The sequence below is a fragment of the Cynara cardunculus genome, assembly GCF_001531365.2.
Source record: "Cynara cardunculus var. scolymus isolate 2C chromosome LG 3, CcrdV1, whole genome shotgun sequence".
In the NCBI taxonomy this organism is placed as follows: domain Eukaryota; kingdom Viridiplantae; phylum Streptophyta; class Magnoliopsida; order Asterales; family Asteraceae; genus Cynara; species Cynara cardunculus.
This window is the reverse complement of record NC_037530.1, coordinates 6,417,521-6,431,244: the sequence shown is the minus strand read 5'-3', so window position 1 is coordinate 6,431,244 and position 13,724 is coordinate 6,417,521. Positions and strand designations below refer to the sequence as shown.

Sequence of the window (13,724 nt, the reverse complement as noted above, 5' to 3'; positions counted from 1 at the left end):
AGGCTAAACATGGCCCCACTTAAATGTCGCCAACACTCCCCTCCCAGGACTCGAACTCGGGTTCATGACTATGCCATGCCCAAACCTTTACCACTAGGCTGGAAGGTCTTTGACCATATGTGACCATATGTGACCATATTGCCCATGGCATGCCATCTTTAATAGACCAAAAGTTAGTCTTGATGGAATTGACAAATAAGGGCATCATGATTAATGCTTATAAGTTATGATGTTTCTTCATTCTTTCATCAAATCTTGAAAATGTGGAACAAGTTTTCGAGGCTCATTGTGCAAGTCATATTACAACAAAATCGGGTTTATAGGACACTTCTAATTTCTAAGCGTCCTATAGACCACTTTATAGGACTTAGTTTATAGGACCAAAAAAAAAGTGTCATATCTAAAGGCGTTGTAATAAGTTTATATGACGTTTTTTGACGTTGTAATAAGTTTTAGGACATTTTTAATACAAAACGTCCAATTAGCAACTTTATAGGATATTATTTGAAAAATTGTCTTATAAAAACAAATGTCCTATAAAACATTGACTTTATAGGACACTTTCTAAAAAATGTCCTATAAAGTTGCTAATGCGACACTTTGTATTAAAAGTGTCCTAAAAAACTTGTTAAGACACCCAAAAGCGTCATATAAACTTATTACAACACCTTTAGATATGACGCTTTATATTTTGGTCCTATAAAACGGTCTATTGAGACGCTTAGAGATTGAATGTGTCCTATAAACCCAATTTTGTTGTACTGTCATAACTCTGAAAAGATGGAAGCAATAAATAGTAGTCCATACCACCAAACGATGTCACTGTCATGATATATGGAGCTCCTTAAATCTATTTCTAAACACTGAAATATGAGAGGTTCCTATATATACAAATTTAAAATGGTCTGTGTCTGATACGTCGGACTCCAACATGCCTCMTCAAACCCAAGGCCGTTCCTTAGCATGTTAAATGTGAGATTTTGAACATGATCCTCAAAATTTTGGGGCCAATTTACATATGTTTAGGGTCTTTTTATCGACTTGTGTAAAACTATGACCGAAATTATTTAGGTTCAAACCATTAATTTTTTGGTTTTAGGTTCAAATTATTAATGGTTTAGGTTTAGTTTCAGATTGTTAATCGTTTTAAGTGTAACCCATCTTTGTTCTTAACATATATTCTCTGATATCTCACTTATACAATATACTCAAAAGTTTTGGATGTAGTAAGGTCTCCAAAAAGATTGGAATGTCAGGCTAGGCTAGACGGTGCCCCTTAGAATAGAGGCAAAAAAGTGTTTCAGATCCTCTAATATGGTACTGATACAAAATGAGAACATGTAGAACCCTTTTAAATTTTTTCTAACAAAGTCTTTAAACAGAAAGATGAGCTAGGTAACTACACAAAACACACACACACACACATATATATATATATATATATATATATACATACAAATATGGAGGAGCGATCAAATGAAAACCACTCCCATTTGTAAAACCGTAAAAGCTATTCTCATCCATCGTTAATCTTATGAAATTTTTTCATGAAATTGTTAATCTTGTGAAATTGTTTCATATAATACTTTTTTTGATGAAGTTGTTTCATATGTGGTTATGAAATTGTTTCATATACTACTTAATGAAATTTTAATGAAAYTGTTTCATGTATTTCTCTAAAATTACAATAATGAAGATGATAATATCCATGATTAACACCTTCCACAATAAAAATGGTTAATCAACCTCTCATAATTACAAAAAAATGAACAAAATGAAAAATTATGATTGGTTGAATGAGGTTTTCACGGTTTTTACAAATTGAGTGGTTTTTATTTGAACCCACCCCTACAAATGTGATGGTCTTTGCCTCCAATGTAGACTCTAATGGTCAAAATAGCATGGAAAACACAGTTGATAAATTAGTTGAGAGAAAAAATAAATAAAACCATAAGGGTGGTGCCTGATTGGTTTGAGCTTGACTCCAAAGGTCAAAAGTGTTTGGAGGTCCCAGGTTCAAATCCAAGAAGGAACAAAAATCCCTTTGTGGCCACGGAGGTTCAAATGCGGTGACTCCGGGCTACCTGCTTTGGTGGTCACCCTGAGATTAGTCGGCTCACATAGCGGGTTGAATATCCAGGTTAATCAAAATAAATAAATAAACCATAATGCATGTTGTGAGAATATGCATATTTTCTTTCCAAAAGAGGTTTTGAGAATAGAACAGATGGTACAACATATATAAAAGAGAAACGGTAAGTTTAATCGATGTGAAGCACCACACCGCTACTACTCCATACTATGTCGATCGCCTTGTGCTATCGGTTATCAAAACTTGTTGAACCTTTGCCGTTCATCAAAGACACCTCTTTTCATTAATTTTCCCTAAATATCTCGAGCATATAATCGATGTTGATAAACCAATAAACTACTTCCTTTTTTTGTCTATTCCTTTCGCTCGTTTCTATTCATTCTTATTTTGAATCTCGTTTTCGTTACGCAAAGATAAAAGAGAAACGACAGAAGCATAAAATAAAGAAAGATTGAATTAGATATGTGTTACAACTCACATCAGCCATACATGCAATATATTAGTGTGCACACGCACGCGCGCGCACACACACACACACACATATATATATATATATATGTATGTATGGAAAAGTTTATTTGAAAAGTGGTAAGTGATCCTAATTCTTCATCTGGTCAACATTTACGACTTTGACCGTGAAGCAGCCGATAGTATCTTGCATAGGTATGTGGAAGATAGAGAGGTAGTTTCGTAACTTTTTACAAATAAGCGACAAACAGTTTCATATACCCATATGGACATATATTCACATATTGTTCATATATGTATCACATGAATTCACATATGAACTCGTTTTCCGCTTATTTGTAAAAGTTACGAAACTACCCTCTATATTTTTCGCATAGCCACAATTTTTAACCAGTCAAATCCAACATTGACGATATGAAGGGTAAGGACTACTTCTTTATTTTTCAAATATTTACCACTTTTTAAAATAACCTTCCTATCCGACGTATAATATATATATATATATATATATATATATATATATATAAGTAACCAAAGTAAGTAAATTTGAAGTTAAAAGCCACTAGACAAAGTGTGAAACCAGTTGTAGGTTATAAGAATGCATTTTGTAACCTGGGCTAGTGGATGCAGCAACTGGTATGGCCCCAGTCCTTGTAATGGATGTCCATTTTCTCTAATAAACAAATAATCCCAAATTAATTAATTACTTTTTTTTGTTGTTTGTCAATTTATCGACATATTTTTCGTCATTTATCTTTTAATCACATCCATCTTGGATTTCAAATATATATATATATATATATATATATATATATATGTATACAGAGGACCTTCTTTTGCGTTCTGATGAAAATATGAGTTCTGGTGAAAACAAAACATTTATATACCTTCATGTACATTCAACTATCTTTATTCACTTATTTTTATTTATTATTGACCGAAACTATAACAAATTCATGCATGTGACAGTGACAAAGTGTAAATAAAAGTTGTGAAAATAATTTAAAGTGAAGATAAAGTTAGATAAATGTAGTTTGAAGCCATGGACGGATTTATAGTGGTGCATATGGTGGTACGTGCCACCATATTATTCCTTCATCGAAGGGTAAAAAATTTAGGTTCGTGAAATGTGTATTAATCTGTTGTGTGTCATCATATGTGTTTTGAAACTACAATGAAAACAAGTTTTCTTTAGTAGAGTTGGTTTGCAAGACTTTGACCCAAGTTCGAATATTGTTAGTGTCATGTTCTTAGTCAAATGGTACCACCGTTTGAGAAAAATTCCGTGTATTTGTTTCTTATAGTCAAATGATGGCCTATTGGTCTTTCTTATAGTCAAATGGTGCTATCGTTTGAAAAAAATTCTGAACCTGCGACCATTAGGTTAAAAGCCCAATGCTCTACCAACTGAGCTATACACCCCAAAAAAAGATGTAGTAGTAAATAAGGATTGGTGCGGAAAATTATCCGTCCCTGGATGAAGCCTTGAAGGTATTATCTAAAAGTAGTTGAAGAAAATGAAGTTAGATTAAAAGTCAACTCATCTAAAGCTCAGAAGTGTTCTTACCATTCTCTCTCTCTCTCTCTCTCTCTCTCTCTCTCTCTCTCTCTCTCTCTCTCGTGTGTGTGTGTATGTATATATATACATATATATACATATATAAATATAAGGGTTCACACGAAAACACATTCATTTTACAAAACGTGAGAACAACTTTTACTATAGTCAATCACATACGATACTAAATCAGAGACAAAGACGATCCTTGACACAATCTAGGTTGTGGACCAAATCACTTGCACACCACTATACCCCCCTCATGTGAATTTTGCATGTGATAATAGTGTTCTCGATGTGATACTATAATCCATCATATCTGATAATAAATCAGAGATGCAAATGCAACTCAGGTCGCAAGCCTAGTCATCCACACACCACTAAGTCACTTAACATGTATTATCATATGAAACAGTTTCATTAAAATTTCATTAAGTAGTATATGAAACAATTTCATAACCACATATGAAACAACTTCATCAAAAAAAGTACTATATGAAACAATTTCACAAGATTAACAATTTCATGAAAAAAATTTATAAAATTAACGACAGATGAAAGTAGTTTTTACGGTTTTTACAAATTAAAGTGGTTTTTATTTGATCGCTCATCTCTCTGTGTATATATATATATATATAATTGGTAGAGATAGAGTCCATGGGCATAACATTGATCATATGCATGCAATTACTTTATTAATTACCATAGTTGGGGGAGGGCAGGCCGGTGGTGCGAATCACAAGTGGCAAATGACTACCCCCTATCTTATACCCACCTTCAAGATTGTAACAAGTGTGTGTGTCCTGCGCAATTTAGCACCATTCACGGGTACTCATACCCCTCCAAAATTACAGAAATACCCCTCATGCACCATACTCAACTCACCCCCACTCATCATTATATAAACCCAACAAAGTCCATTTAATTCCTTAAACCACTAATAAAGACCTTTAGAAACCTTCATCAAACAAGATGCATTTCAAAACATACCAAATCGTTGTCATTCTTGTCTTCTGTATCTCTGCTGCTACTTTGGCTTACAACCCTAAAGAAGGAAGAAAAACCCTTGTGAACCAAATGCCCACTTCTACTCCAGCTGCGGCTACTGGGTCAGCCCATGGTCCGAACTGGGACTATAGTTGGGGTTATGGTTCGAGTCCTGGGAGTGGTTGGGGTTATGGGTCTGGATCAGGTCATTCTGCTAATGGGTTTGGTAAGGGCTATGGATATGGTTATGGTACTGGGAGTGGGAGTGGTTCAGGCTCTGGTTCTGGTTCTGGTTATGGCTATGGTGGTGGTGGAGCCTATGGAGGTGGGCATGGTTTTGGTAGTGGTGGTGGTGGTGGCAGCGAAGGAGGAGGTGGTCCGAACAACCACGGATAAAGCAGCTGCTGGTGCTGGTGCTGCTGCCTTGTGAAGAAGCCTATATATGTATGCTTTAATTAGTATATAATAACTTGATGGTCCAACAAGGTACAAGTATGTTAGCAATTAATCTTCTAGATATGTACTGTACTGGTATGTGTGTGGTGTGCAAGTGTGGTTGTAATTGTGTTCATATAATAGAGATGGTCAATATATATATATATATACATACATATATATAAGCATGATCATCCTACATACATATATATAAGCATGATCATCCTACGTACGTTATGTTACAAATTTGAGTGTGTTTTTCCTTTATTCTCTTCTCGTTATTATTTCTTTCACAATTAACACCATTAACACCAACACGAGAAAACGAACGTACAAACTACATCCTAACAAAGATTCTGAGTAGAAACCAAAGGGTATATTGGTGATTGTTTGTTAGTAGGTGTGAAGTGGACACTCGTGTAAACTAACTAGAATCTGGAATTGTGAGGTGGCGCCATTTGGCGGGGTCAAGGGGATTGCGCTCCCTTGTGGGGTACAAGGGGGAGCGGTCCAGCGGTGGTCCCACTCCCACCCGTGGAAGATGAGTTTCTAAATGTTTTAAGTGAAATTCAGAGGCTCTAAGGAGTTAGCTGATTCATATGCGGTTTTGGATTAGGGTTTTTATGCGGTTTTGGTAACTGTTATGCATTTAATCACCCACTAATTACTCCAACAATCATTTTCGTTTATGGAGAGATATTCTATGCATTAATTTAGGAATGGTTACAATTCTCTAAGTTGAAAAAATGAAACAATTTATGTCAAAATTGTTACTGAAAATCAGAGATTATGCTCGAGATTATTCGTGATACCTGGAAAAAATTAGGTCGAAATACAACATAAAGAAACAAGGTTTTACGCGATCTCACGGTTTTATCAAAGTTGTACACTCTCATTATCTCTATTTTATAGATTTCCTCCAACAAGGGCGGCGCATGGGTAATCGGTAGAGTTCATTTTTTTAAGGTCATGAATTCAAATCTCACAAAAAAAATTCAAATTCCTTTGTTTAATTCACATATTGAAATGGATAGAATCCTTCTAAATTCCACAAATTAGTGAATTTATCATTTTTTAGCATAAGTGAAAGAACTGAATTACATCCATTTGCATCTGATTTAACCAGCACTACCCAGTCTTTGCTCCCATCACTGTGACAACCATCACTCACCCCGCCCACCACTGACCACTATAATACTAATGCAGTCGTCACAACTGCCACCCCCCACCCCCCACCCCCAACACCTGACCACCATGCCATCATTGTTGTTGTCACAACTACCACCCCACCACCCATCCCACCAACCACCATGTCATTACTGTCGTCATCACAATTTTCGTATCTAACCCTAATGGGTATTATGTTTCTTCCATTAAGCGACCTCACATAGGCTTTTGGTCAATCCATCCATGTCATCCTCTTAATCTCCTCCTCAACCTCTTGCGTTTTGGTTTGTTGCAAGTTCACCGCGCTGCTAGAAGGAGGCGTGGTGGGAGGAAAAAGGCGGTTCAAAAGTCCGTCACAACAGGTGGTGGTGGTGCAGAAGCATTAAGTAGAGGTAGAAGCATCGCCGTTATTCCTCAGCCAGTTCCATCGAGAGCTAGTTAGACCACTTGGGGTGGTTTGACGTAGAGCAGGATGAGAGTACCCTTGCAATTCTCAGTCATGGCATTTTTAGACACCACAGCAGCTTGTACGTGCTCTCCTCCCTTTTGTCCACCACCAATGGTATCTTCCGTTCCTTGGTTGGCTATGAAGCTTAATGATTTCTACTACCGACTCACCGGTGCTGCTACGACACGCCCCCTTCAATGGAGGCCAAACGGACACAAATTGTCCTTAAGCGTTGAGAGGGAGCTAAATGGATCATGAGGGGCTAGTCGGACATAAACATTTTCCTCAAGTGTTGAGCAGGAGCTAAACGGATGAGGGGACTAAACGAGTACAAATTACCCCATACTAGCATCGAGTCCCTAGAGTGGTAGATATCGAGTCTGATACCATGAAAGAATATGTGAAACTCTAATAGATTACTCTTCAAAAATAGCTGAATTCGATAAATCATTATCATCACGTATTCACTGTCCACATTAAGCCATCTTATTCCATATCTTAACACAAATGTAAATAAGAAAGGAATGCAATGGTAGCACTAACTTTTAAGGCAATTGAGTCGTTACACTTTTAAATTTCAATCAAATATCAGTAACCTTAAATGAAAGATAAAGACACCCAATCCAAGCCGATATAACATGTTCTTTAACACCAAACTTAGCTCCACCATGTTTCCATACAAATTTCAATCACATAAAACATCAACTTGGGCAACCACAAAATATCCAACAACCACCTTCAAACCTTACCATCGAAGTTCTTAAATTGGCTTGATCTTGAAGTGGAGTGATATCAGCGAGAACACGAAACACTTCAAGTCCTGTATTGTTTCATTTTTCGTGTTAGCAAAAAAGTGTCGGCAAACGCTTAGATTATATACTTTAGGAAGACAAAATGATAGTTGGCGGAATGAAAGCCACGTAGTATACACTATATTAGTTAATATATTTGAATGACTCATAAACAGATAATAATAAGTTGCAAAAGGACTTGAGATGATCCTCTTGGTAAAATTGAACATTTCTAGGGTTATTTTTAGCTAAATGATGTCCTGACAAGTGTTTTTTAAATCCATGACCTTCTGACAGGTTTTCAGACATTCTTGTGTATGGAAGTAGCATTCTTCTGTTAAGAGTGGCATTCTCAAATCTATCAGAAGGTCATGGATATAAGGAAAAACTGTCATAAGTTCATTTAACCGAAGGACCCCATTGCTACATAGAGCACTTTTCCTTCCTTTCAAAGATTAACGAACCTTTCATGAATATGATACTCATTATGTTAGCCATACCATAAGATTTTTTGGCTTCTTACACTACTGAAATCCTCAAATGATGGCAAGCCCCAATAAATACCCTGTGCCAAAACTTATATTCTCCTATGCCATGAAATTTTGGTTTAATATACCAGTGTGGCTGGGATCTAACCAAGGGAGAGAGTTAACCTCATGCAGACTTTCTCTTACTCTTTTTCCTTTCCTACATGATTACCATTCTAAACATATACAATACATATACCATTGAACGCTGGTACTATTAGATATCAACATTTACGATACATGTATATAAGCTAAGAGATGGAAAGTGTATAATAATTAACCATCTTTTAGCCTCTGGTAAAGAAGTATTGAAAGCAGACTGTAAACAGTTAACCAGTTATTATGGAGAATAACAAGATTTCTATCAAGATTTCTACCAAGCAAGTTCCACTGACGATGCTAATAGTGCAAACTGACTAAGAGCAACAGTATCAGCAACTTCCATGAATTATTAAAAATATTTCTCTAACCATCTCCCAAAACTCTCCCATCATTGGCTCCTACACATGTTATTCAGCATGGTCTGCTACACTAAGGATTCTTAGGGGATGTTTGCTTGGTTTTCCATGAAGTCTTGTGTGTAAAGTTGTCATTGTGAATTAATCTGTCTGTATAGATTGGAAAAAAAAATTTGGGAAGGGTAATTCATAGATGGAAGGAGCGTGTATATTAATTGAGAGGGGCAAGTTCTAAAAAAATCGGCTTTCTGCATAAAGCTCCCTCCTAGAAGCTTACTAAATAAGCAACTTTCTATATCATTAAGCCACTACCAAACAATCATGTATAGCTGACTGAATAAGTTGCGAGTTCATTAAGCTGCTAACAAACAGGCCCTTACACCAATTAAAGGAACATGCCTCACATATACAACTGAAATCAGATCAAAAAAATCAGTTCTCACATCTCAAATATTAGAAAGAAAAAGAAAAAAGATCCCACTTTCAGACTTTCAAAAAGTTCCAGAAAGATATGCCCAAGATTAAGAGCATTCACACAAAAAATGAAGACTCGAGTAAATCCAAATCAGGACACGGAATGTTGAGTTTAGGAATCCAATAAGAGGATTTGCTTTATGTTACAGTTGCCCCAAATGTATCAGGCAGCATGTTAACAACCTCCACTAAATTTTGTAAGCATAGAACACACTATAACTTGCTTCCTAGTTAAGGGTTCAACTAATCTCAGTTATAAGGTTCATGACTTCTATGGTCCAACTTGTTTTAAGCCCTGCTTTCCCTATGTGTGTGTAGTGTAGAACAGACAAAACACTTAGATTCATATCGTCACAATTCACAACCACATATCACCACATACCGACAAGTTATCAAGAAATTTAACATCATGATGTATTTAATATGGTTACTATGACTGACATCAACTACAGGAATCTGTTGTGTACCTGAACAAGATAATAGAAGATTCGTAGCCCTTCTGGGTCTTTACTGGTCTGCACATCCATGAGAGACCCGATCTTTGAAGTAGTAAAAGAGATGTGTTCATTGCCCATCACAATCTCAAGCTCTTGCCGTCCCACACGATCTGGTTCCGGCCAGTTGTTATCATCTTCCTTCATAATCTATTATACAAACACATGGAGTATCATTTATCTCGTTTTAGGCTCCAGAAAGTTTAATATGTTACAAACATTTTTACAGAAATATATGGGCATATTAGAAGTCCTAGCCCAACTTTTACGCTTTAACCAAGAAAAAGCAAAAAAGTCCAAGGCTTTGTCATATTAACCAACTCAAATCACTTCCTTGCATTTTGAAGTTGCAAAATCACTCTTTACAGTTGCAAATTGTTTGCTACCCTTCAAACTAATGCATGTTATGAACCAGAGCATACACGTATAGTCCAAAATGGGTAAAAAGGCATACTTTGTATCTATAAATGACCCTTCTCCCCTAAATGTAGCTTTCATGATGTATCAAGGTCATGGAATCCATGGACTAACAACAAACCAGTAGGGTAATCCAGAGGCTGGATGTAAATAGTGTTATACTACTAGGTATATTCAAGACAACAATATCAACAAATTATGCTATTCCAACGAGTGATAGCCACCAAAACCCTAAACCCTAACCCAATGAAACTCGGCTAGGCAATACAATCAGTTGAGTATTAAAAATCAAGGTGTTGGAGAATCAGTTCATCTCAACTCCATCATTTCCTATCAAAACCCCAATATTCAACTAATAAACTGAACTCTGGACATAAAAGTATCCACAAATCCAATAATGTCTGTAAATCTAACTCTAAAAGCTCTTAAAACAAAATTAAACAAAGATATAGAAGATAACTGACCTCAGAATCAGAGACGATACGGCGACATTCCTTGAGAACGGAAGGCGTGAGAAAGACCTCTTTACGGATCATAGTATCGTTCTTGTAGTTGGAGTTATTGGCGTAACGGAGCTTGCCATCTGGACGGAACTCGAACTCCAAAAACTCGTGGCCGAACTTCCCCTTATGCCCTACGTAATACCTCAGGTAAAACTCCCCGCCGCCGGCAGCTCCATTCTCCTCTTCCGCCATCTCTCTTTCCGAAAGAAAGTGAATTACGAAACCCGGGTTAATGGAACTCAATGCACCAGGTCGGTTAAGTTTAGTTACATATTAAACCGGGTTTTTTGCTGATACGGAGAGACCGCTAGCCCTTCATCCCCACACGTTGTAACCGGCGTATATTTTTGGGTCGTTCAAGTAATAAATAATATTTTAATTCATATTAATTTATTTAAAATATTTTAAGTTATTTGATCCATCTGCGTTTGATACACGAGACGAGACAGGACAGGACGAGACAAAACTCAATGTCCCATGTTTGGCGCAGTATGAGATGGAACAAGAACTTACTGTCTCACGTTTGGCGCAACATGAGACAGGGACAAGAACTGGGACAAGGGGGGACAACATGAGACAAAAGATGTTTTTTTCTTGTTCCACCAAAATAGATGGAACAATAATGAGACAGCAACTAAAATATTATCCATCTACTCTAGTTTGATATATAACCTTAATATGATATTTGTTTTAATGGTCATCACCGCTAGTTTCGGTGGCCGCCACCACTACCGACGGTCACCGACTGTCACCTCCACCTCTACCTCTTCTTCCACTACAACATCTTCCACCTCCTCCACAACCACCGTCCACCAAGTCCATTGCCACCTCTACCATAGTCGACCACCGACCACCACCGTTCATTGCCACCACCACTACGCCGTTCGCCACCTTCAACTCCTCCTCTACTGCAACAACCTCCTCCACGACCACCACCATTCATTGCCACCTCACCTCCACCATAACCACCACCACCACTATCTTCACTATATCAACCACAACTACCTCCTCCACCATTGTCAACCGCCACCGCCACCACAACCACAATCTACCATCTTCATGTCATTTATTACCACCGTGGTCCACCAAGCACCACTGCCTCTACCTCCATAACCACTGTCAGCCACCGACCACCATCGCCCGTTACCACTACTACCGTCGACCACCACCACCTCCACCACAACCAAAACCACCTCCACCACCACCACCACTACCATCAATTATATCAAAAAAATTATTCAAATTTGGTACAAATATGAAAATTATGTACAAATATTTATAAATTAAATTCTTTAATTATTTACTTTATTTGTGTTAATTATAACTATTATATAATATTTAAAATCATCAAATAACTTTTGGGGGTAGCTTGTCTAGTTCTGTCTCGTTCAGTCCTAGTCGTACCAAACACCATACATGCTCCTGTTATGTCCAGTCATGTCCCGTCCAGTCATGTTCTGTCATGTCCAATCCTACCTGTTTGTCATGTCCTGTCCAGTTCTGTCATGTTCAGTACTGTCCAATTATGTATGCATATCAACCGTCACCTAATTAAATCAACATTATATTTATTTTCGATTAAAAATTGTCAGCAATAATTGCTTTATTGCGTTGATTTTTTTTTTAGTTTCATAGTTAGATATAACAATGTTATATACATCTAATTATATCAATTAAATTGATACCAATGATTAAGTCTTTTTAAAGTATATAATATTTATATATGACAAATATAATAAATAAACTCACACACCCTCCTCACCTATGGTGAGGTTTGAATCTCTGACCTTCTTGAAGACCAAATGTTACGATACCGCTAGATTAAGTTGGTTGATACTGTCGTACTAAGTACACCAATGATTAAGTTGGTTGATATTGTTGTACTACGTATTTAAACTTGATATGGGAAATCTTATACCACAATTCTATTATATCGTACCGACCTTCTTAAATAATTTTTTTTGTTTAATTACTAATTAATAATGTAATAACTATTGAACGTTGTTTGTTTTATGAATATCCGAAAACGTACCTTTGTTTGAATGTTTATATTAGTTTTTTACTATTAAAAATTATAACCTGACTTCAGATATTGAAATGTTAGTACAAAACCAGTACTTACTAACATGTATTAGCTGATAAAACTTGATACCAATGATAATTGATTAGTACATGGTATAAAATTTTCCTTACTGATTAATTATAATTAGTTGATACACAGTATAGGGGGGAAAAACATGGTACATTACCATGTTTACTCCTATTTTTTATGGCTAATCGTATGTTTGTAGTTTTATTTCCAAATGCACAATCTATTATATATTATAAAATATTTGACAAAATCTCTTAAAAACTATTTTTTATGCATGAAGTACTGTTTATTGATGCATATTACTTAAAATTCAAGATTACAAGTAAATAATGCATAAGTAAAACTTATTAAATCTTCATACCTGAATTCGTGTAACTAACTACATATAAACATAATCAAATACTGGATAAATATTTCATTTTAAATATAAAAAATCTAAAATATAATTAGGATAATCATTGTCTTCTAACAGAGTACTTAATTAAATTATAATAAAAAAGTTGAATTAAAAAAATTACACAACAAAACAAGAACTTTTAAATAGGTAATTTGATACTAATATCGATTTTTTTTTAAATTTTAATATATCTTCAAATTTATATTTTATTCAAAAATAAATTCATTATCGTTTTTCTCAAAACCACATAAAACTGTATTATAACATAGACAGGGGACAGAATAAAACGAAACATTAAAATCGAAATGTATCTCGTTGCATTGCGCAAGTACCCTTCTACTAGAAACCTTTTATAAAATATGATTTATTTTATTTATGCAAAACAAATTAGTTGAAAAACATGACTAAAATCCAAA

At 35.8% G+C, this 13,724-nt stretch overlaps 2 protein-coding genes across 2 annotated transcripts; one reads left to right on the top strand and one right to left on the bottom strand.

Moving 5' to 3' along the window:
- The first annotated feature begins 5,009 nt into the window (after positions 1-5,009).
- Positions 5,010-5,804, top strand: LOC112510183 (glycine-rich cell wall structural protein 2-like). Its single transcript, XM_025115509.1, has one exon. The coding sequence runs from the start codon at positions 5,091-5,093 to the stop codon at positions 5,499-5,501; it is 411 nt and encodes a 136-aa protein (XP_024971277.1). The 5' UTR covers positions 5,010-5,090; the 3' UTR covers positions 5,502-5,804.
- A 1,861-nt stretch (positions 5,805-7,665) lies between these two features.
- Positions 7,666-11,064, bottom strand: LOC112509400 (protein mago nashi homolog). The gene is made up of 3 exons (XM_025114341.1): positions 10,781-11,064; positions 9,873-10,049; positions 7,666-7,975 (listed from the first exon to the last, which is right to left on the bottom strand). Exons 1-3 carry the CDS (start codon positions 11,009-11,011, stop codon positions 7,916-7,918), a joined length of 468 nt encoding a protein of 155 aa, XP_024970109.1. The 5' UTR covers positions 11,012-11,064; the 3' UTR covers positions 7,666-7,915.
- Between the last annotated feature and the right edge of the window lie 2,660 nt (positions 11,065-13,724).

Excerpts from the sequence above, each read along its gene's own strand:
- LOC112510183 (XM_025115509.1), top strand. The coding sequence starts at position 5,091 with ATGCATTTCAAAACATACCAAATCGTTGTCATTCTTGTCTTCTGTATC.
- LOC112509400 (XM_025114341.1), bottom strand. The coding sequence starts at position 11,011 with ATGGCGGAAGAGGAGAATGGAGCTGCCGGCGGCGGGGAGTTTTACCTG. Across the intron at positions 10,050-10,780 it reads GTATCGTCTCTGATTCTGAG|ATTATGAAGGAAGATGATAA; the intron begins GTCAGTTATCTT and ends TTTGTATAATAG. Across the intron at positions 7,976-9,872 it reads TCTTCTATTATCTTGTTCAG|GACTTGAAGTGTTTCGTGTT; the intron begins GTACACAACAGA and ends GAAACAATACAG.